Here is a 21321-nt window from a genome sequence, read left to right as displayed (position 1 = left end):
CCGCGCAGGCGCAGGCAGGGTGCGGGGGCCGGGCCGCGGCCCTGCGCGCGGGTGTCATGGCGGCCGCCGGGGCGGAGGCTCTCGCCGCCTCCGTGCGGGACTTTGTGTCCGGGCAGCAGGACGGCCGTGCTGCGGAGGTGGCGGCAGGTACCGCGCGGGGGCGGGGCGGGGCGGGACTGGGCGTGGGCACGGCGGCGGGGCCTGGAGCGGGCGTGGGCACGGGCGGGTCGTGGCTGCGTGGGGAGGGGTTTGGGAGGAAGCGTGGGGCTGCGGGCAGGGTAGGGTAGGGTAGGGTAAGGTGTGGACAGAGCGTGTCTTTGGGTTATGGGGCTGCCGTGCGGGCAGGGCACGTGGGAAAGGGGAGGGTAGGGCCTGCAGCTCGGAGCTGCAGGAGGTGCGCGGTAGGAGCGGGACAGCCGCGAGGGTCAGGGGCTCCAGGAGCGAGGCACGTGTGCGTGGCAGAGAAATCGGCCGTGGGACGCGAGCTCATGGCCTTGCTGAGGGACTGTGGCAGGTGACAGTTGCAGACTACCCTCTCTGTGGTTTCTGGCTACACTTTGGTATTTGATTTTGTCAGATAATTTATCCTTCTCCTTCGAACAGCAATTGGGTGACTTTGTTGCATTAGGGAAGCTACAGCTTCAGGAATGTGGCTTTCTGAGGATAAGGTGATATTTTTGTGTGTGTAGGCAGTGGCTTCAGCATGTTTTGGGAAGGAGCTCGGAGAGCCGAGAGGGGCTGTCTGTGTATGTTACATTACACAGACAGGTACCTTCTAGAATCTTTCCCGAGGCCTGATGGCTTGTGAACTGCTATGTAGTGTCTTGGTAATGAGATGAGCTGGCAAAACAGAAAGGAAACCCAGTGGCCTATGTAACACAGAGTGAAGAAAATGCCAGGGAAATTGGGAAGAATTCTCTAAGCTATGTGACATTCAAGATGGTGCAGAGGGGTTACACAGTCTCTGACATATTTGGGATGTACGTGGGGAAGGATAACCTGACAACTGCTGTTGTCACCTGATGTCATGTTAGAGAAGTGCCTGGAGAAAGCTTTGTCTGTTGTAAGACGTACGAAGAAAATTGCTCCTCCCAGCCCTTTTCAGCCATGTGGCTCTTGTGACAAGCCCCCCTTCACAAACAGTGGTGCTGGCAAGCGTCCTTGAGCCCCTCTGACCTCGTACAGAACCACCACACATCAGAAAGGATTAAATTGCATTGTGTATCCTTGAGCAAAAAGATAGGGAGGTCTTTTCTAAGCTCACGGCCATTGTGCAATTGCTGTTACAGCCACACTGAGCTTCACCAGTTTGTTGCTAAGGACTAAAATGAGCGTAACTTGGCAAGTGGCCTGAAGGCCTTGGTGCTGACACAGGCAGGTTGGGCTGCATGGGTCAGTGGGTGGCAGGAGGAGTTCATCTTGAATTCATCCTAAAACATGAATTCATCTTAAAACATGGGGAGAGAAGGCTACTGCTGTTACAGAATCCATTACACATTCCCTGTGAATGTTGTGCTCACATTTTGAAGGTGTGGGGGAAACAAGAATGAAGTCCTTCAGAAGGGACTAATACCTAGAAGGACACTGAAAGAGGGAAAGACCTGTCAGGAAAGAGAGCAGCTTGGTTCAGAGTAGCAATCCAGCACAGGGTGAATGGCTTCCTTCTGCTAAGTCTCTGGGAGCTACAGGAATGCCAGAATAGCAAGGCAGCCCCTCCTGGTAGAGGGATTCAAGGTGCCTGATTAACCTTGGGGCGTATGTGCTGCTGCCAGATGTGGAGGCAGCAGTTTCAGGGCTCACCACTGTGCCTGCTGTGCTGATGAGGCAGCTCCAATGAGCTGTGCTGGCCACGGGCACCCCACACTCACAGGCTGTGCCAGGGAGGGGTGGCCACACTGTGTGAGGCAAAGCAAAGCTGGTCACACCGGGGTCCCTGAGAGCACAGGGAGCTCCCTTGCTGAGCTGAGCAAAGGAGCTGCTGACCTCAGGGTGTATCAGTACCTGACTGTGCTTTGGCCATCGCACTGCAGCTCTTTCCTGTTGAGTAGGGAGCCAGAAGCTTTGTGTAGAGCTGCTTTCAGTCTCTGCAGACAGAGAGGCAGAGCACCTGGCCACAGAGATGGCATTTGTCTCAGACTTTTTCTATGATGGTGCAGAAGCACAAGGGCTCTTCGTGAGCTTGCAGAGTGAGACACTGGGATGCTGGATGTGGAGAGGCCCTCCAAGCTCCCTCTGCAGCCCACTCTGTTTTGCCTGATGCAAAGCATCTGCTTGCTGTTTCACTGTTGTTTTTCTGCAGGAAATTTTGCCAGCACGTCATGGCTGTCCCTGAGGGTGCCCCCTTTTCAGTCTGTGCCCGTCAATTCCAAGACTTGCTGGGCTCTTTTTCCACACAGCTCCCCTTATCTGTTCTGTTTCTCAGCTCAGACTCCCTCTCCCTGCTGCGCCAGGCAGGACTGAAAGCTCTGTCTCTGGAGTCAGGACTGCCTGCTGTCAGAACACACTGTCAGAAAACACTGTCATCCCATCCCTAGAGACAGCTCTGTGATGAACTGTGTGTCTTAATACTGGAATTAACTGCTTAGGAAGGGACAGTAAAGGCTTGCAGCAGCAGGAGACACTAGCTGGAACAAGGCCTGGGAAAGCCCATAATGAAACCTTTGGGCTTCTCAGAGGGTGAGTGCCCTGTCAGTCATGTAGGTTCAGCAGGGCAGAGAGGTGAGCAGGTCCCTCCAGAGTGCCCAGAAGTGCCCCTGGGCAAAGACACTCAGTCCCAGTGACTGCCAGATGATTTGGGGTTTTTTTTATGGGAATGCTGTTTTGTCCAGGCAGAAAGTGAGGGGTGCTGCTTGTTTTCCAGCAATGTCACTGGACACCTGTCTGCAGGTTAGGGGTCTGAAGGAAGGCAGTCCCATGCCTGCCAGCATATGTCTGAGCAGAGAGTGTACACAGAGCTTTCCTTCTGGGGAGGTGCCACATTGGCAATGGGTGGCAGGAATGGAGAACCTGCCCTTCTGCCAAGGTTCTTGTAAGGTGCAGCAAGCAGGTCCTTACCAAAGCGTCCTGAGGAGTGACTCTTCCCCCAGTTGAATTGCAAGAGTACAGAGGCCATAGGTGAATGAGGCAACCTGGCAGGGAATCTTGAGTCAGAGTTGGAAATAGACTCCAGGAATCCCAGCATTTTATCTTCCTCTGTCCACAAAACTGCCTTTCTCTGTGCCCTCCATCTTGGAAGGGGTGCAGTTCTTGCACAGCATGGAGGTGATGGAGCCAAGGTGGGAAGCTGAGTGGTCACTAGTGTCTGCACTGCTTGTTCAGCCAGTTCTCTCTCAGGAAGCACCTGGAGAGCTGCCCTCTGTCTCCTCACAGCATGCTCACATTGGAAAAGGGGGTTTTAGTATCTCAGAGAAGTGGAACACAGCAAGACTTCTCTTAGGAGCCACACATACAGCCATGCTGCAGGGAGAGGGTGAGGCAAAGTGCAGGCAAGCTCTCCCCTGGCTGTCTCCTCTCAGCTCTCAGTCTCAGAGGTGTTTGCAGGCAGGGCTGGAGGCAGCCCCACCAGCTGAGTGCACATGGCTCCTTTGGTGCTTGGTGAGGAGGCAGCACTGACTGGCTGTTCCCAGGGCAGTGCTGGGATGTGTCCCAGCACCCATCTCCAGCAACATGCCTGCATGATCTCTCTGGTTCACTCTCTTTACCTCCTTTCTCCAGGGGTGAAGGATGGAAGGTGGACGGTGCTGCAGCTTGTGGAAGCCCTGGGGTAAGAAAAGCCTTATGCAAGTTATACGTTGGGTAAGGACCTTGCAGGGGACATTCCCAGAAGGAGGCAGGATGACACATGGCAGTGGACAGGATGTTGTCTGCTCACAGCGTGGGGCTTGAGCAGTGCTTTGCCCTCCCTGGATGTGGGAGCTCTTTGGGACAGAGCAAGGCCAGAGCAGCTCCTGATGCTCTCCCAGGACAGAGGAGAGGTGTTGTGACAGGCAGCATGCTGCAGGGCACTTTTCAGCTGGGGCTGTCCCCAGCAGGAGCTGCCTGAGCACACAGCTGCACAACACCATGTCACAAGTTGGCTGGCTCTCAGCTTCTGCTTTTGTGTCCAAACTGTCATGGCCTAGGCTCATTTCTCCCAAGCTGGGGGCTGGGTGTGCCTCATTGTAAGAGGCTTTATCCTTTTTGACCCTTGTGATTTTGGGAGCATGGTGCAATAGCATTTTCTGTGCTCTGACTTGAGAACTTGGATTTCTTTCTGCATGGTCCTGGAGCTGAGTGCACACATGCAGCACAGACAGGGGGAGAGGAGTCTGTTTCCACTCTGCCAGCAAGTCAGGCGTGGTCAGGCCCACAGAGGGACACCTCTTTGGTTTTGTGCCTGCTCAGGATGTGCTTCCTGCTTGATGTACCTGCTCACAAGAGGCTTCTTGGGCTTTCTCCCCTCCTGGCCTAGGTTTTCCCTGGAGAACACAGATCCTCGGATGCGAGGGCGAGGCATCCAGTTGTTGTCGCAAGTCCTGCTCCAGTGTTACTCCCTGCTCCAGGAGAAGGAAGGTAAGGGCTTTCCTGGCCCTTGAGTGTCTGGCTGGGGACAAAGCCTGTGCTATTAAAATGTCTATCTTGCAGTTGGCAAAGGGATTGATTTAACACTGTGACAACCTTGTACATGTCTCTAAGAGTCAAAGTCCAAAGTCCACAAAGCTTTGTGCTGCAGCCTTTTTGCCAAACTCACCACACAGTTCAGGTCACTACACCAAATTGCTGGACAGCTGGGGCCCCTGACAGTGTGTGGGTGTTGCACACCAAGGTGTGCTCAGCGCCACGTGGGACACATTGGGGATATATCTGTATGTCAGAATCCTTAGGTGGTGACTCAGAGCAGGAACACTGTCCTTCACACACCAAATCACACTGCAGCCCTGCAGCCTGACCAGCTTAACTCAGGAGGAACCCTGGGGCCTGGGGAGGAGGGGAGATCAGTGTAAGGATGGGAATGGACTGGGGCACTGGGGTGGGGAGGGGAAGATGCCCTGCTCATGGAGGCAAGGAGAAGGTCTGCCCCTGTTAAATGCCCCATTAGCAGCTGGCTGGCAGCAGGGAAAACCAGTAAGTGCTAACAAGCTTTGGCTTGGGCTTGAAGGCCTTGCAAATGAGAAGCTGAACTTATGCCAGCAAGCTGGCTAGACAGAGGGCCTAGCTAGTAAGTAAGGTGGAGGAAGGGGAGGATGAAAGTGAAAGATGCTTAGTCCTTGGAATTTGGCTCTCTGGCTGCAGCCAGGCAGGGCTGAGAGCAGCTGTGCATAGAACCTTATCTGCTGCAGTAGCTGGAGACAGGTGTGATGACTGATGGGAGCTGGGGTGCTCTGGAGGGGCAGCCAGAGGTGGGGAGGTTCAGTGGGGATACTTGAAGGAGAAAAGAGACTCAGGGCAATTGAGCAAGGGGAGTGAGCTGTGTTAGAGCCTCGTGTCCCTGCTCACGCAGGTAATTTCTCAAGCGCTGCGTCAGGCTGCCTCCTGGGGGGCTGAGTTTCTGCAGCAGCTGTGGGCACAGGATGCTGCTAGCCGGCTCTTCCAGTCTGCTTCCTGCTGCCACTCCCCAGGGCTGGGGTGTGCAGGCGCCCGTGGCCGTGACTCAGGGGCCAGGAACGTGTTGTGGAGCCGAGCTGGAGGAAGCCAGAACTCCTGCCCCAGCTCTGTACCCCACCCCATGACATCCTCCAGCCTCTGCTGAGCAGACTGCCACTCTGCTGCTGGTGTCTGCATCCACATGTCAGGACAGGCCAGGGCAAACGCCTCTTGGGTAGCTCCTGCACCTTTGCAGCAGCCAGAGGTGCTGCTGCCCTGCTGCCGTTAGACGTGGGCTGCTTACAAGAGGAGGGCAAAGGTGTTGGAGCCAGGAGGGTGCACCCAACAGCAGCAGTTTGTCCTGTTCACCAGTGCAAGATGTGCTCACTCTTAATCCATCAGTTTGTGGTTGAGCTGGGGCCAGCAGCCAGCAGCTGTGTTTCCTAGCGCTAAAACACATTGGGGTCTGTTTCTGACAGTGCTGCACCTGGTCCTGTTCTATGAGAGCCGGCTGCAAGACAATCACCTGGTGATTCCCTCGGTGCTGCAGGGACTCCGGGCACTGGTGAGCTCACACCCCCAGCCCACAGTGCTGGGCTGCATCCCCCAGCAGTGCCAGGGAGGTGCAACACCTGGGTATGGGCTGGAGCACTTAGTCAAGCAGGGTCTGGCTGGGCTGTCAGCCCATCTGGCAACATTGCCCTGTCTCCTCTCTTCTGCTGTGCTTCTTGTGGAGGAGCCAGGGACAGGAGACTGCCTTGATTTCTTGCCCTGTGGTAAGGATTCCCTGGCCACCCTGGGGAGCAGCACAGATGTTGGGCATCTTATCCTGTTCTGTCTGGGGAAGGAGTGTTGAGCTCTCCCTCTTGTGGAAGAGGATTCTGCAGGCAGCTGCTGCATGGAGGCAAGAGCTCTGTTATGTGGCTGCCATCATGGTATTCTATCCTTGCTTTCCTCTTCCTGTCCCCAGAGCATGTGTGAGGTGCTGTCCCCAGGGCTAGCAGTGTCTGTGCTCAAAGCCATCTTCCAGGAGGTACATGTGCAGGTGAGCAATGTGATTTTCTATCCTCCTGTCATTGATCTCTGCTCTGTGTGTGTCTGGGAGTGGCCTCCTGCCCTGAGGACTGGCCATTTAGCACAGTGTAGTGCTTCTGCAGAGCTCAGAGACAGCTTGGATCACTGCAAGAGAGACTGTGAGAGACAGCCAGCAGCCAAGAATCCTGTTTGGCCCTTGTCCTCTCTTTTCTCAGCTCTAGGGGAATTATTTCCTTTTGCCCCATTCTCTGTGTTTAAGTGCCCCCAGTCCAGTTCTCCTCACATATAAGATGGTTTCTGCTGGCAGTGCCTTGGGCAGCATGTGTGGCCCTGGTGTGACTGATAGTGCATTCATGCAATGATGGGACAGAGTCATGTTCATGTGCCATTGCATAGGCATGTGCACTTGCATGTGATAAATGGCATCTCTGTGCTAGGGAGCAGCAGCTGAGCTGCTGGGGGTCCTGCTCTCTCTCAAGGGCAGGTGGGGTAGTGGGTAGCTGTGCTGCCATGTGTAGAGGATGGTTTTGATTGGTCTGTTCCTCCCTTCAGTCCTTGCTACAGCTGGACCGCCACACAGTCTACAGCATCATCACCAACTTCATGAGCACCAGGGAGGAAGGTGAGGGGCCAGATGCCAGAACCGCTCTGGGATTGTTGAGGCTGGGAAAATTACTCACTTTCACCTTCTCCAAGGGCTCTGTGGCTCTGCTTGGGAGACCTGGAAAAGGACTGTGAGGCTGGGGCAGTTTGGCTGATTTAATGCCATGTTTTAAGGTCTGATGTCCTGCACCTCCTCACGCTCCTTCTTTCTGCAGAGCTGAAAGGCCTGGGTGCCAACTTCACCTTCGGCTTCATCCAGGTCATGGATGGGGAGAAGGATCCCCGCAATCTGCTGGTGGCCTTCCAGATTGTGCATGATCTCATTGCCAAGGACTATGACCTGGGTGAGCCTAAACCTGCCATGCAGAGCTGACTGGGAAACATATCCCTTTTCTTTGAGCTGTTGGAGGGATGGCTCTTGGGTCTGACTAGGCATGGGGTGGTCCTTAACATGCTTTAAAAGCTGCAGAGCTGGCTTATTGTGGGTGCTGAACACAGCTGCTGTGCCTTTTTTGCCCAGTATCTTTGCTCACCCCGTCTCTCCTCTGTCTGCAGGTCCCTTTGTGGAGGAGCTGTTTGAAGTTACATCCTGCTACTTCCCTGTTGATTTTACTCCTGTGAGTGAGTCTGCCATGTGCCACAGCCTGTACTTTCTTTCTGGTGTTTTCTTAGGGGGTTGTGTCCCCTCCAGGGAATGGGATGAGAGGGTGGCCAAGGGTCTTGGCTGGGCAGTGTTCAGCTGTGAGCTGTGGTATCCAGGCTGACAGGCAGGTGCCAAAGTAGCTGCCACAACTGGTGCTGCTGCTGCCTTGCTGGAGATGAAGTGATGCAGCTTTGGCTGATGGCTGGGTTGAGATGTTTCCTCAATGGTGGGTGACCTGCTCTCTGCTTCCTTTCCAGCCCCCCAATGATCCTCACGGCATCCAGAGGGAAGACCTGATCCTGAGCCTCCGGGCTGTACTGGCCTCTACAACCCAGTTTGCTGAGGTACAAAGCTCCCTGGGGTTTCTTGTGCACCTCACTGTTCCCTTAGCACAGGCTGCCTTTCATAGTGCTGCAGCTCCTGCTGTGGCTCTGTGTGATGGGGAAAACTGGGAGCAGGAGCTTGCACTTGGGCAGCCCTGTCTCCTGCTGGGGCTGGTCATGGGGAGGGTGCTGACTGACACCCTGGGAAGGGGCTGCCTATTGCAGGTACCCCTTCACCTCTGCTCTCCTGGCAGAGGCTGAACTTGCAGCCTTGCAGGGCCATGAACAAGGTGGTACAAGGGATGGGCTGGATGAAGGTGTTTCTCTCTGCAGTTCCTTCTCCCTCTGCTTATTGAGAAGTTGGACTCAGAGCTGCAAAGTGCCAAGCTTGACTCACTGCAGACTCTGGTAAGGAGAGATCCCCTACTCCCTTCAGCCTACAGCTGATTGGTGGCAGTAGCAGCTGCCAGCCACTTCTGAGCCCGTCTCCCTGCCAGCCAGAGACTCTCTCTTGCAGAGCCACAATTACCAGAGTCCTGGTTTGGCCCTGCATCACTCTTTCCTGTTTTTCTTGAGTGATTTCTGCAGCTCAGCATGAACCTGCCACGATGGGCAGTGTCCTGGCACTGTGTCCTCCTGGTACTGGCTTCTCTGTGATGCTTTCTCCTGTCTTCCTCTTGCAGACTGCCTGCTGTGCCATCTATGGGCAGAAGGAGCTGCAGGAATTCCTTCCCAGCCTCTGGTCATCCCTGCGCAGAGAGGTGAGTCCTGCAGGGCTCCACCTGGGCTGGGCTTCTGCTGAGCAGGAGTTCTCTGCCAGACCAGGTGGGCCCCGTGTCTCCCAGCAGTCACACCTGTGACCTTGGACTGCCCCAGGTGAAAAGTGGAGGGGACAGGCCAGCCCTATCAGCATGTCCATGTGGCTTGAATGTGCCATGCTGGATGTGCAAATCACATGGGAAGTGAGGCAGGAGCCTGAGCCCTTCAGCCTGCATTGGGAGCCTGAAGCCCGTGGTTGTTGTCAGCAATGGAGCTCAGCTCATCCTTTGGCCTTTCCTGCAGGTGTTCCAGACAGCGAGTGAGAAGATTGAGACGGAATGCCTGACTGCACTGTGTGCTCTCTCTGCCTGCCTCTCCCGCTCCGTGCTCAGCTCTGATTCTGAGGATCTGCTGGACTCCTTCCTCAGCAGCATCCTGCAAGGTAGCTAACAGAGACCTGCCCCATGCAGCCAGGCCTGAAAGCATCCTAGGTAGACATGTGCCTTCCTCTTCTCTTTCAAGCCTCTTTTCTTTCTAGTCCTCACAGCAATATTTGGCTTCTCCAAGGTAATTGGCTGCAGAAAGGGAGGATAAGGGGATTGAGCTGCTTCCATCTCTGCAGGAACTGCACTCTGCGTGCTTGGAGCTGTGGGAAGCTGCTCAGCTGGAGAGGCTGTGCTGCAGCTCAGAGCTGCGCCCTGGCAGCACGTCCCAGCCCGCTATCAGCTGTGTCCCTGCACGCGAGGCAGAGGAGCAGCTGACGCCCAGCCTATCTCAGATTGCAGGCACCATCTGTGCGAGCCCGACATGAAGCTGGTGTGGCCCAGTGCCAAACTCCTGCAGGCAGCAGCGGGCGCCTCCCTCCGCACCTACCACCGCATCAGCCACAGCGTCCTGCCCCTGCTGCTGGAGCAGTACACCGAGCACACGCAGGTGAGGGGCATCCATGGGGCCTGGGACAGCAGGGTGTCTGAGAGGATGTCCTTCCCTGGCTGTGGGCAGAGACCCCATGGGCACCCTGTGGCCTTGCAGTGCTGGGCTGAGGTGCAGCTCTGTCCCAGCAGTGACGGTGATCTGGGTTACACCTTTGTGTCCCTGCAGAGCAGCCAGAGGAGGACAATCCTGGAAATGCTGCTAGGCTTCCTGGAGTTGCAGCAGAAATGGGGACATGTGGAAGAAGGTGAGGGTGGCTGGTCCCTCTGGAGGCATCTGCATCCCAGGAGCTCCTGGCTCTGACCTCACTTTCCTGTATGCTGACACACAAGGAGAACTCACTGGCCAGTGTGGCTGCATGTGTGAGCCCCTGCCATGTCCCTGGGACCCTGCATGATTGGATATCAAAAGCAGCACCCCAGAAAGCGTCTGTCAAGTGCTGTGATGGTGGCTGTGTGGTGACAGCCAGACACTGGCAGTGATTCCTTGCCCCTCTCTCCAGATGAGAGCCCTCTGCTGTCGCACCAAGCCCCAGTTTGTTCTGTGGTGTTCTCGGCGCTGCTGGATCCCAGTGTGCAGCTGCAGCTGGTTGGGATCAAGGCACTGACTGTCCTGGGCTCCCTGCAAGGTTGGTGCCTTTTTTCCCTTGAGACAGGGGGAGGTGTCACCATGTTCTGAGAGACATGGTGGCTGCTGGGACATCCTTGCCTGCTGCCTGTAAGTGCACAGGAGTAGCAGCAGTGTGTTCTACCCAAGCCATGAGCTCCAGGGACATTTGGTCTCTCTCTTGCCTGTTTGTGCTGGGCACCTTTCATCTCTGGCATTTTGTGTGCTGTTGCATTGCTGCTGGCCTGGATGAGGGGGAAGGATTGTGTCCAGCACACCAGCATCTTTGCCTTTGGCCAAGGGTAGGATTCCTCTATGGCTCTTGTTACAGGCTTCCTGTCTTCCTCTAATCTGGAGCTGGTTGTGGATCACCTCATCCGTCTTGCTTTGCATGAGGAGGATTCCCAGAGCAGGTGAGGGGAGGGCTGGCATCGTGCCCACACTCTGGGTGGCTTTGCTGTAGTCTGAGGGAAGGCACAGGAACTCTCTGAACAAGAAGACTGCATGGAATAAACCAGACAATTCATGGGCTGGAAATAACAAAGTTGAGCCTGTCAAAGCAGGGGTTCTGCTCTGCCTACCTGAGGGGTGAAAAAGGCAGCTGAGAAGTGGGGTTCTGGAGACACCTTCTGGCCAGGTCTGTGCAGCTGGTGTACAAGCAGCCCTGGATTTGCAGTCCTTGCATCACCTTTCCCATTCTCTTTCCCCCTGGCAGTGAAGCAGCGATGGAGGCAGCTGGGTCCCTGGCCCCCACCTACCCAAAGGTTTTCTCTGGACACATGGTACCCAGGCTTGAAGAGGAGCTGCAGTCAGGTAGGGCTGGGAAAGGAGTGGTGACTGGTTTTGGGGTAAAGCCTTTTCCACCCCCATTGGGCTCCTGCCAGGCAGTGGGGCTGTGTTGTGTGGTGTAGGTTGGTGGCTGTCCTTGGGGTTTCCCAGCACAGGCACTGTGTGCTGGCACAGGGGAGGCTGTGGCTGGTCTGGCAGCCAGCCTGTGTGGGGCCAGGGCCACCCTTGTGGGAAGGAGCTGCCCAGCTGCAGAGCAGGCAGAGTGCCTTGGGCCTGGCATGGGCTGGGTCTGCTGTGCTGCTTCACCCCATCCACCCTGGCAGGCTGTGGGCCTTGCTGTGCCTGGCTGGGGTGTCCCCAGGTCCCCCTCTGAGCTGTGTTTCCTCTGCAGAGCGGGAGGAAAGCCACCACAAGTGTCACTCCTTGCAGCAGCGCTGCCTGCAGGCCCTGGCAGCTGTGTCCACCCACACCAGCATCGTGAAGGACACTGTCCCCATCCTGCTACAGCATCTCCAGAAGGTGCAGAAAGGTAATGGAGCTCCTGCAGGCAGCTCCAGAGAGCATCTGGGTAGGAGCTTCCTGTTACTGGTGATGGCTGGGAGAGAGCTGGAATGGCAGTGTCACAAGGAATCCACACCTGGCCTGTGAATCCCACGGGTGGAGTGGGAGTCAGAAGAGTTGCATTGTCCCAGGATCCTGGTGCAGGTCAGGGGGCTGGCTGTTGAGGCTGATTGACTTGGTGGTGACTGTGCCCTGCAGGGACTGAGGCCAAGAACACCCAAGACGTGATCTCTGTGTGCCAGAGCCTGCACCGTGTGGCCCTGCAGTGCCAGCAGGATGCTGAGGGCTGCTGGTACTTCCACCAGACAGTGGTGCCGTGCCTGCTGGCCATGGCTGTGCAGGCAGCCATGCCAGGTAAGTGCAGGGCTGGAATTGGGAGAGGGGAGAACAGGCAACTCCTGGGCTCTCAGGGGTCCCTGATCCTGCAGTCAGTGCCACTGCTGATGCCTTTTGGCACCCATGGCTGTCAGGAGTGGGCTTCACTGCTCCCCACCCTTGTCCCAGAGCCCTACCCCACTCTGGTGTGCATTCAGGGGGCTGTGCCTGCCTCCTCCTTCTGAACAGCAGGCTCCAGCAAGTTCCATTCCTCCCACTACCTGCAGAGAGCACCCATACACTGCCAGGCAAGGCACTGCTGGAGGAAGAGGTGCTGGCTGCCATGATTCCAGTCATCAGTGCTGCCACCACTCACCTGAGCCCCGAGTGAGTGAAGCTGGGGCAGGCAGCTGGGTGCTCCATCGTGGGGAGGGACCAGGCTGCATGCCCCCTGCTGCTGTCTGTACAGGGTGGCCCTGTGCCTCCTGGGAGGTCTCTGGTGACCCTTCCAGAGCAGCACACCACAATGTCTTTTCCTAGGCTGGCTGCCCAGAGTGTGTCTCATGTGGTGCCCCTCTTTCTGGATGGAGATGTCTCCTTCTTACCCCAAAACAGTTTTCCCTGCTCCTTCCAGCCTTTTGGGGTATGTTTGGTTGGGGCTGGGGCACCAGAATGAGGATGTTTGCACAGGCTGGCAGCAAGGACTGTGATGAGATGGACACTGTTGTTCCCTTGCAGGATGGGGAGCACTTGGAGGCACAGAGACGCCTGGTCGCCCTCCTCATGGCCTTCGTCTGCTCCTTGCCCCGCGATGTGCGTTCAGTGGAGAGCAGCCCTGCCCAAGCACCCTCCAGCCTCTGTCCACACCAAGCTCCATGGACAGACTGAGGGAGCAGCTGCAGCCCTGGGCCATAACACGTCATGTCTCTTCCAGGTGGCAATACCTCAGCAGGAATGGCTGCTCCGGGAGCTGCTGGCATTGAGCTGTTCCTCCAACTGTCCCTTCACGGCCACCACAGCTGCCAAGTGCTTTGCAGGGCTGGTGAACAAGCACCCAGCAGGTAAGGGGGCTGGGGCAGATGCCAGGTGTCCCTGCCCACTGCTGACAGGAGGAATGGCTCAGCTTGTCCCTTCCATCCCCAGGGCAGCAGCTGGATGAAATCCTGCAGCTTGCAGTGAATAGGATGGAGCCCAGCCTTGCGGAGGGGCCCCGCCGAACACAGGCACTCACCCTGCTGCTCTGGGTAAGGCCTGTCCTGGATGAGTGGGGCAGGGGGGCTGGGGGACCCAGCCTGGCACTGACTGTTCTACCTGCACAGGTGACCAAAGCCCTGGTGCTGCGCTACCACCCCCTGAGCTCTTGCCTGACAGACAAGGTAGGTGCTAATGGGGCTGGGTGGTCTAAGAAACCTGCCTTGCTCCTCCATGTTTGGCTGGGGACCCCCAGGAGCAGGGCACTGTGTCTCAGGGCTCTCTCCCTCGCAGCTGCTGGGCCTGCTGGGTGACACGGAGCTGGGCCCTGCCACAGCCGATGGCTTCTCCTTGCTCATGGCCGAGTCCCCGGACGTGCTGCACAAGGGCTGCCATGCTGACGTGCGCATCATGTTCCGCCAGCGCTTCTTCACTGACAACGTCCCCAAGCTGGTGCAAGGCTTCCATGGGGCTGGCCCCGGTGAGTGCCACCCCCAGCCCAGCCTCACCACTCCTGACCCTTTAACCAGGGGACCTGAGCCACCATCTCCTCCTTCTGCAGGCTGCTTGTAACCATCTCTGCTCTCCACAGATGTGAAGGCCAATTACCTGAAGGGCCTGTCCCATGTGCTCAATCACCTCCCCAAACCTGTGCTGGTGACAGAGCTGCCCACGGTAAGAGCCAGCCTGGGTGGCAAGCAGGGTGAGCTGTGATATTGTGGAGTGCATGGTTTGGGGTTACTCATGTAACTGTGTTCTCCCTCTCTCTGCAGCTGCTTTCCCTCCTGCTTGAGGCCCTGTCCTGCTCAGATCGTGTAGTACAGCTCTCCACACTGAGCTGCCTCCACCCACTGCTGCTCGAAGCTCCCCAGATCATGAGCCTGCATGTCGACACACTGGTCACCAAGTTCCTCAACCTCACCTCCAGTCCCACCATGGTGTGTGCACCCCCTCCTTCCTCCCTGCTGTGCCCCTCTCTCCTGTCCCCTGTGCTGCCCTCATCCCTGTCTGTTCCAGGCTGTCCGCATCGCCGCCCTGCGCTGTGCCCATGCCCTTACCAGTCTGCCCACAACAGTGGTAAGTGCTTCTGCAGCACCCTGCTGCCTGCTCCTGCATGTAGAGGGGCCAGGGCTCCCAGACCTCCTGGGGGCAGCCAGCATCCATTTCTCTCACAAAGAGCCCCTTCTGTCCTACAGCTGCTCCCATACAAGGGCCGAGTTATCCGGGCATTGGCCAAGCCTTTGGATGACAAGAAGAGGCTGGTGCGGAAGGAAGCAGTGGCAGCACGCGGAGAATGGTGAGTGTGTGGAAGTAGCTGCTGGGGGGTGCCAGCGTGTAGGGGATGTGGCTGATGGCACCGTCTCTGTCCCTGCAGGTTCCTGCTCGGGAGCCCAGGCAGGTGAGCACCCTGTGTCCCCTCCCTGTGCTGACCAACAGTTTGACCGGCACCTTGCTAAGCCACCAAGTCATCTGACCAAATGCCACGGACCCTCTGGATCCTCAGAGCCCAGGAGTGCCCTGAGTGCTAGGGCTGGAGCGTGCAGGCCAGCAGACAGCACCCCTCACTGCAGTCCCTTCCCAGCACCCACAGCGGGGAAGGAGCTATGCTGCTTGTGGCTTGCCCACCCTCTGCTGCAGCCAGGGACAGTGATGGACAGCCCCTGCCACATGTGAGTGGAGAGGACAGATCTGTGCACACGTGTGGTGTGTGACAACCCATGTACCAGAAGAATAAATATATCTGTTTTGATAATGCTCTGAGGGTCTCCATGCAGCTCAGGCTGGGTCCTCAGTGCTCTTCCGTGTGTTCAGCTGCTTAAGATCCTGCTGGTTATAGACCCTTCCTCTTCTTTTAACATTGTTGTCCCTCTTCTCCCATCCCCAGAAGTCCACATCCCCCACAAGATAACAAAAACAGACTCCCTTAAAAAAAACCAGTATTTAATAGATGGTCCTAAAAAGACTCCCCAGGGAGCACTTGGGGGTGCCATCCTCTGTGCCCAGCCCTTCAGAGAGCTGAGCTGGGCCAATGCTGGCCCGTACCTGTGCTCATGAGGGCAGCACCGTCCAGCTGGAGCAGGAAACAGCAGCTCTGCCACCTTGCCCCTGGGCTGCCTGCAGCCACCAAGAGCCAAGAGGGCAGGTGTCCAGGCACCAACGCTGTCCATAAGAGTTCCCCATGGCCCTGGCTCCAGTCAGTGATATGTGCCAGCCTTCTGCCAGGCACTTTGGCCAAAGGAAGCTGCAGTGGTGGAGTGGGTTCCCCTGCCTGCAGGAAGGGATTTCCAGAGCACAGGGCCTCAGATTGCCAGGAGTGGCGCACGTTGCTCCATCACGCACGGAGGCAGGTCCCAGCTCAGGCCTGTCCCGTGGGGCAGGTGAGGAGAGGGCAGCAGGACACGGGTGAGCCAGTGCCTGTGGGGAAAGTGAGACCACAGCCAAAAGGTGAAGTCTTGGTGCTCCTCAGCTCTGAGGAGCCATATCCTGAGCTGCCACAATTGCCGAGCTCCTCAGCTCAGATTCTCTTGGCAAAGGTGTGCTGGGCAGGCCACCTTGTCACCAGACAGAGCTCCTGAGGCACAAGGCCAATGACGTCCACATCTTCCACACCTTACAAAGCCCAGTGCAGTGTGGATCAATGTTCACTGTTGTCCTCTCCCCCAGCAGCCCGAGGAGAGCCCCTGTTGTCCCTACAACCCCAAGGGCTGCTGAGCCACCACCTTCTCAGGCAGGGGCTTCCCCAGGATTTTACCTTGGCACATCCACACCGAGGAACACCTTCCAGTTATCCCAGCTGCCATAACTGTAGGGGTTCCTGAAGACCTGCAGGACAGGGAGAGGCACATCACGTCTGGCTCTGCCCCAGCCAGTCCCCGTGCTGTGGGCTCTGCTCACCTTGCCCTTCTTCTGCAGTCTCTGCCTCTCCTTTCTGTTGATGTGCCGCTCGATGCTCGTTTCCCCACGAGTAATGAGGGCAGCGTGCCACAGCGTCAGGGCCCCCAGGGCCAGTGCCACCGAGCTAGGTATGACAAGGGACAGCAGGTGGAACACAGGCCTTCCTTCCCTGGCACTGCAGCTGGCGGGGGCTGAGGCTGCCTCCCCACAGCTGCACAAGTGGGTCAGCTTTTCTAATCTCCTGTGACTGAGACAAAACCTCTCCTTCTCTGTGGCCCAAAGGGTGGCAGGGCAGCAACCTCTGTGCTAGAGTGAGCAAGCCCAGCTACAGGCAGGCAGATGGCAAGCAGTGTCACAGGCTTCATTCTGTTTTCCCCAGCCCCTGGGCCCCCTCACCTGCACAGGACCCAGAGGTAGACCACGCTCTTGTGGAAAGCTCTCTGGCGGAAGGTGAAGGTGGGTGGTGGGGTCTGGTAGTATGTCTGAAAAAGGACCAGATGGGGAGGATTACCCAAACTGCTTTAGAGCTTGAAGCCAGACAGGGATCTCTGCATCCTTCCCCTTCTTGGACAGCAAGAAAGGACTGCAGCTGGAACTAATGCAACAGCCAAGGTGAGGGGGAGGCAGCTGGGATAGCCACGAGACAGACAGACAAACACCCAGAGCTGGCACAGGTGTGAGGAACAGTGGGCTGGAGGTAAGGGGGCAGGGAGCAGCCAAGGGCCTGGTCAGGACACTGCAGCTGGTGGTCATGGAGAGATGTGTATGTAGTGCTGCAGCTTCACCAGGAGACCATGGCCTGAGCATGCCAAGAAGCTGTCACCAACCCAAGCTCCTGGAAGCTGGGTGCAGAGGCAGACCCCAAGCTGCTGGAGGCATTGTCCACAGCAGAGCTGCCTGACCAGCCCCAGCTCTCTGACATGTGAGATGAACATGGGGGCTGGTTCTGATGTGGGGTGCTCCTTGAGAACGGAGTCCCAAGCAGGACCCAGCCTGCACAGCAGCTCTGCTCCACACTGCCTGGAGCAGCTGGGGGGCAGGGATGTCCCACCTGGTTGGCAGCCACCTGCAGTCTCTCCTTCTCAAGCAGTTTCATTCTCTAGGGGGACGGAAAACAGGGCACCAGTTATGTGTCTCAGAGGAGCGGGACAGGGACCCTTCCCCTCACACCCCACAGGACCAGAGCAGCTGGGGGCCTTGCAGGAGGAGGAAGAGGGGAAGCACAGTCAGTATATGGCTGGGGCTGGCCCAGCCTTGCTCTGCAAGCTCAGCCTGGAGCAGCCAGGCAGTCTTGGTGCATGGCAGAAGAAGCTGCTCACCTCAATGGCTGCGTAGGCATCCCGGAACATGTCCCAGCCGCTGATGCTGCAGTAAATGCAGCCCATGGTCATGAACAGGCAAAAAGAGAAGAAGTAGCGGTGATTGTAGTGGCCCACACAGTTGTTTAGCCAGGCTGCCTCTGGGGTTAAAGGTACATAACTCTAACAGACCATGGGTCCAAACCCAGCCCATGGACCAGGGCAGTTCTTCTGGGCCCTGCTCCCATCACCCATTCCTATGCTGGCTGTCTCCTCGAGAGAAGGGACTGGGAGAGAAGGGGGAAACAGCGTTGGGTCCCCCCAGGAGTGTGCCACTGGTTAGTACTGTAGAAGGATACGGCAGTGGTGGTCCATCTTCAGCACACACCTGGGAGAGAGGAGACCAGTGCCAGTGTCAGAGCCAGTACAAGGGGTGTGCTTGGGAGGGGACAGGCACCCCCCAGCCCTGCAGGCTACAAGCGACAGGGCAAGGAGGGGGCAGAGCAGAGGAGAAGGGCCCCTGTCTCACACTGGGGCAGGCAGGGGGTGAGGAACAGGGTTCCAAAGGCTGCCCCAAGCAGAGGGAGGGTGTCCTACCTGTTGCAGATGCTGCAGTGATGGGTGCGAGCTGGCTTAGGGGCAATGCATTTCCTGCAGATGGACACACCAGTGAGGTCGTTCTTGGCCTGTGCACAGATCAGAAGAGATTTGTGCATCTTAAATGCTGCATCTCACACTCCTGCTCTCCTCTGTGCTGCCCCACTGCCTCCCCACTCTGCACTGCCCAGGCGAGCTTCCCCAGTTTAGAGGCGTCCTGTAACAACATCACCAGGCTGTTCCCAGTGACCATCTGCAGCTCCCTTGGTGCCCCACCTGTGGTGGGTGCCCAGGTGAAGTGGTGATAGCCATGTAGTAGTGGAAGACAATCATGATGAGGTTCCAGTGTCCATAGGCGAGGTGCCAGCATATCCAGGCAGGTGTGTAGGTCTGCAGGATGAGGGGCAGCAGGCAGATGTACACGATGGCCACAATAGAGCTCGTCAGCCCGATCACCAGTGCCACAAACACCTACAGGAAAGGGACCTGGTCACTGGAGTGGGCAGCATCTGCCCCTTGCTGCCTGGGAAGAGGCACAGGCAGGACAGAGCCAGAGGAAACCAATCTGAACCATACACTGAGGTCCCAGCTCACTTCCGGCCTGAAGCACAGGCAGCCCTGAGCCCACTGCCCCAGCACCACGTGCACCCTGCCCCAGAGGGGGACTCACCACACCAAACCATCGGGTGACATGGTCCACCAGCCAGTACACCGGCTCGAAGAGAGAGTCAAGCACCACATCGCCGTTGGTGAAGGAGTTGTAGAGCAGGGAGCGGAGGCAGAGGTGCCCGTAGTGCCACAGCTGCTCCAGCTGCCGCAGCAGCCTGAAGCGCCGCCGCCGCCCCAGCCGCAGGCACTTGAGCAGCAGGCGCATCACGGCGGCAAACATCCGCTGCCGGCTCCTCATCCCTGCCACACCACGCCTGGGGGGACAGGAGCTGGGCGTGGGCAGGCCACCCTGGTGCCTGGCCGTCCCTGACGCGCTGGTGCCGGCAGTGCAGCCCCCTGAGCTGCCGAGGATGAGGATGCCGAACTGGAGAAGCTGATCTCCCGCAGGCTGCGGGGCCGCTGTCGCCGGGATGTCTCTCTGCACGGAGCAGGGGGCACAGGCCCCTCAGCATCTGGGCTCAGGTGCTCTCTGGTCCCATCTCGTCTTTCCCAGCGGGGAGGGGGCCGGGGGAGTGACACGGAGAGTCTGACTCAAAGGAAACCAGAGAAGGCATGAACATCCAGCATGCTGGGCCATTTCCAGGATGATTTCAGCCCTTCCCAACATGTTCATGAACAGGGGAATCCACACAAGGAAAATGTGGAGGAGCCAGTAAAGGATTACCCCTCCTCCCCTAGTCCCTCCTTAAAGTGAAGGATGCTACTTCCCTTCACCTCAACTTCTGGACCAAGTTGCAGAGGCTGCCCTCCCAACCTCACTCCAAGAGTCCCAACACTTCCTCTTTCTCCTCGCCTGGATCCTTGAACAGTGCCAGACACCAGCAAATGAGAGGCCCAGGAACAGCCCCTGGCCAGTGGTCCCCTGCCTGCTGAGCCCCTTGTCCTGCCTGAGAGCTTTGCTGGGAGTGACGAGGAACCCGATCTGGCCCAGCACATGGGAAAACGATCTGCAGGGCTGGGGCCCCCAGGCACCCGTGCAGGCAATACCCATCAATATTAAGCAGCAAGGCTGCCCCAGGGTCCTGCCAAGGCACGTTTTGAGCCTGGGCCAAGCACTCGCCCTGGCCTGGTGCCAGGCTCTGGTGCCAGAGCTCAGACGATCTCTCTGTGCTGCTCTGCCCACCAACACAGCCCCTGGGGAGCACAGGGAGGGTGAGGGCAGAAGCTGCAGCATCCAGAGCCTAAAGGAGACAGGGCTCTCCCCCAACCTGCCTGAGGAATGTGGGGTTGACCCCAAGGTTGGGATGTGCTGGATATGAGGACCCCAGACCCAGCAGCCCATTCCAGGTCACAGGCATGGCTCCTGCCCTGGTATGGGAGAGGTGGGATATGCAAATGACTGCATCACCCTTTTCTCCACATTTCCCCTTTGGTTTGCCAAGAGCTTTTCTTTGACACTCAGCAGGTGCAAAGTGGAGCAACAACTTCCTGACATGCAGCTTTTTGGTGGCACACATCCCTCTGCTGTCAGTGTGGTAAAAAACAAAATACTGCCGGAAGCAGGTGTTGAGGTCAGCCCTTTTCTCCAAAGACACAGCACCTTCCTGCTCCCCGAGAAGCTTCCTCACCTACAACAGCAGCAGCTGCTGGGCAGGGAACCCACAGGGGAGGCAGCCAGCCTGCTCCAGAGCAAGACCCACTGTCCCAGGCAGCTGCCTGAAGACAGCAGCACAACCACAGACATGAGGCTCCAGTAGAGTCACGAAACTTTCCCCTGCCCAGCTGGGCACTGGGATCCAGCCCTCGCCCTGTCCATGGCCGTCCCCACATCCCCGCGGGGCACCGAGCCCAGGGGAATGGGACAGCAGCCCCCAGCACAGACCAGAGCACTGCCAACCTCACAGCCGGGGGTGGGGATTCTTGCATTTGGCCCCAGCCCAGGCAAAGAGGAGGCCTTCCCCTGCCAGGCCCGGACACCCAGGCGCAGCGCTGTGGCACCCTCCGGTGGCTCCACAGCGCCCGGCTCCCCGGCTCAGCAGCACCCAGCCCCACAGCGCCAGGACACTCTCCGCCATTCAGCCCCATGCTCAGAGGCTGTCCACGCCTGCAGCCCCACCGCGTCCAGCCCCGAAACCCCGGCTCCTCTGCCCCGCAGCATCCAGGCCCCTCCAGACCAGCAGCATTCCCCCGCTGCCTCCCATCCTAAGCGCACCCTATGGCCACAGACCCCACAGACTCCATGGCCACAGACCCCACAGACTCCACGGTCACCCAGCTCCGCACAGGCCCCTCCTGCCCCACAGCACACGGAGCATCCCCCATCGCCTGCTAGCCCCCGCGCTCCCCGCCCCACAGCGCCTCTGTATCACCGCCCAGCCCGCCCAGCCCCACGGCAGCCACAGCCCCCACAAGCCCACAGCCTCTGGCAAGGCCCTGACACCCCCGCCCGGCGCGCCGACCTGGGCCCGCCGCCCGCCGCCTCCATGCCCGGGCCCCGCCGGCCCACGGGCAGCGCCCGCGCGCGGCATGCCGGGAGCACCGGCTGCCGTCACCGGACTACAGTTCCCAGCAAGCCTCACTCCGGGTAGGCGAGAACCAATAG

The 21321-nt window shown here is 58.0% G+C and overlaps 2 protein-coding genes across 5 annotated transcripts; one reads left to right on the top strand and one right to left on the bottom strand.

Annotated features, from left to right (window-relative positions):
* The first annotated feature begins 33 nt into the window (after positions 1–33).
* Positions 34–15076, top strand: MMS19 (MMS19 homolog, cytosolic iron-sulfur assembly component). The gene is made up of 32 exons (XM_064716244.1): positions 34–147; positions 3715–3763; positions 4451–4551; positions 6042–6127; positions 6533–6607; positions 7150–7219; positions 7416–7544; positions 7756–7817; positions 8101–8187; positions 8500–8574; positions 8850–8927; positions 9229–9367; positions 9704–9858; positions 10027–10105; positions 10361–10486; positions 10796–10877; positions 11180–11277; positions 11645–11782; positions 12013–12168; positions 12417–12516; positions 12670–12772; positions 12868–12942; positions 13064–13190; positions 13273–13373; positions 13449–13505; positions 13615–13801; positions 13913–13995; positions 14094–14258; positions 14338–14397; positions 14517–14617; positions 14696–14719; positions 14825–15076. The coding sequence occupies exons 1-32, from the start codon at positions 57–59 to the stop codon at positions 14847–14849; spliced, it is 3084 nt and encodes a 1027-aa protein (XP_064572314.1). The 5' UTR covers positions 34–56; the 3' UTR covers positions 14850–15076.
* A 153-nt stretch (positions 15077–15229) lies between these two features.
* Positions 15230–21288, bottom strand: ZDHHC16 (zinc finger DHHC-type palmitoyltransferase 16). 4 transcript variants are annotated; one of them, XM_064716248.1, is made up of 11 exons: positions 21179–21288; positions 18781–19305; positions 18387–18581; positions 18111–18199; positions 17873–17901; positions 17535–17668; positions 17267–17314; positions 16612–16697; positions 16216–16339; positions 16073–16143; positions 15231–15735 (listed from the first exon to the last, which is right to left on the bottom strand). In XM_064716248.1, the coding sequence occupies exons 2-11, from the start codon at positions 19015–19017 to the stop codon at positions 15621–15623; spliced, it is 1128 nt and encodes a 375-aa protein (XP_064572318.1). In that variant the 5' UTR covers positions 19018–19305; positions 21179–21288; the 3' UTR covers positions 15231–15620. The 4 variants fall into 4 exon arrangements, with proteins under 4 accessions (XP_064572315.1, XP_064572317.1, XP_064572318.1 ...); XM_064716245.1 differs by having other exon boundaries at positions 15230–15735; positions 16073–16339; XM_064716249.1 differs by lacking the exon at positions 17267–17314.
* Between the last annotated feature and the right edge of the window lie 33 nt (positions 21289–21321).

The sequence above is a fragment of the Zonotrichia leucophrys genome, chromosome 6 (assembly GCF_028769735.1).
Source record: "Zonotrichia leucophrys gambelii isolate GWCS_2022_RI chromosome 6, RI_Zleu_2.0, whole genome shotgun sequence".
Classification (NCBI taxonomy): Eukaryota; Metazoa; Chordata; class Aves; order Passeriformes; family Passerellidae; genus Zonotrichia; species Zonotrichia leucophrys.
Note: the sequence above shows the minus strand (reverse complement) of the source record. Positions and strands in the feature narration are given on the sequence as shown.

Bases quoted from the DNA above. Each gene is read 5' to 3' on its own strand.
- MMS19 (XM_064716244.1), top strand. From the start codon at position 57: ATGGCGGCCGCCGGGGCGGAGGCTCTCGCCGCCTCCGTGCGGGACTTT. The intron at 8,928-9,228 runs GTGAGTCCTGCA...CCTTTCCTGCAG, and splicing joins GGTCATCCCTGCGCAGAGAG to GTGTTCCAGACAGCGAGTGA. The intron at 13,506-13,614 runs GTAGGTGCTAAT...TCTCCCTCGCAG, and splicing joins GCTCTTGCCTGACAGACAAG to CTGCTGGGCCTGCTGGGTGA.
- ZDHHC16 (XM_064716245.1), bottom strand. From the start codon at position 19,017: ATGAGGAGCCGGCAGCGGATGTTTGCCGCCGTGATGCGCCTGCTGCTC. The intron at 18,582-18,780 runs GTGAGTCCCCCT...CCTTTCCTGTAG, and splicing joins TCACCCGATGGTTTGGTGTG to GTGTTTGTGGCACTGGTGAT. The intron at 16,340-16,611 runs GTGAGGGGGCCC...TGTCATACCTAG, and splicing joins TACCTCTGGGTCCTGTGCAG to CTCGGTGGCACTGGCCCTGG.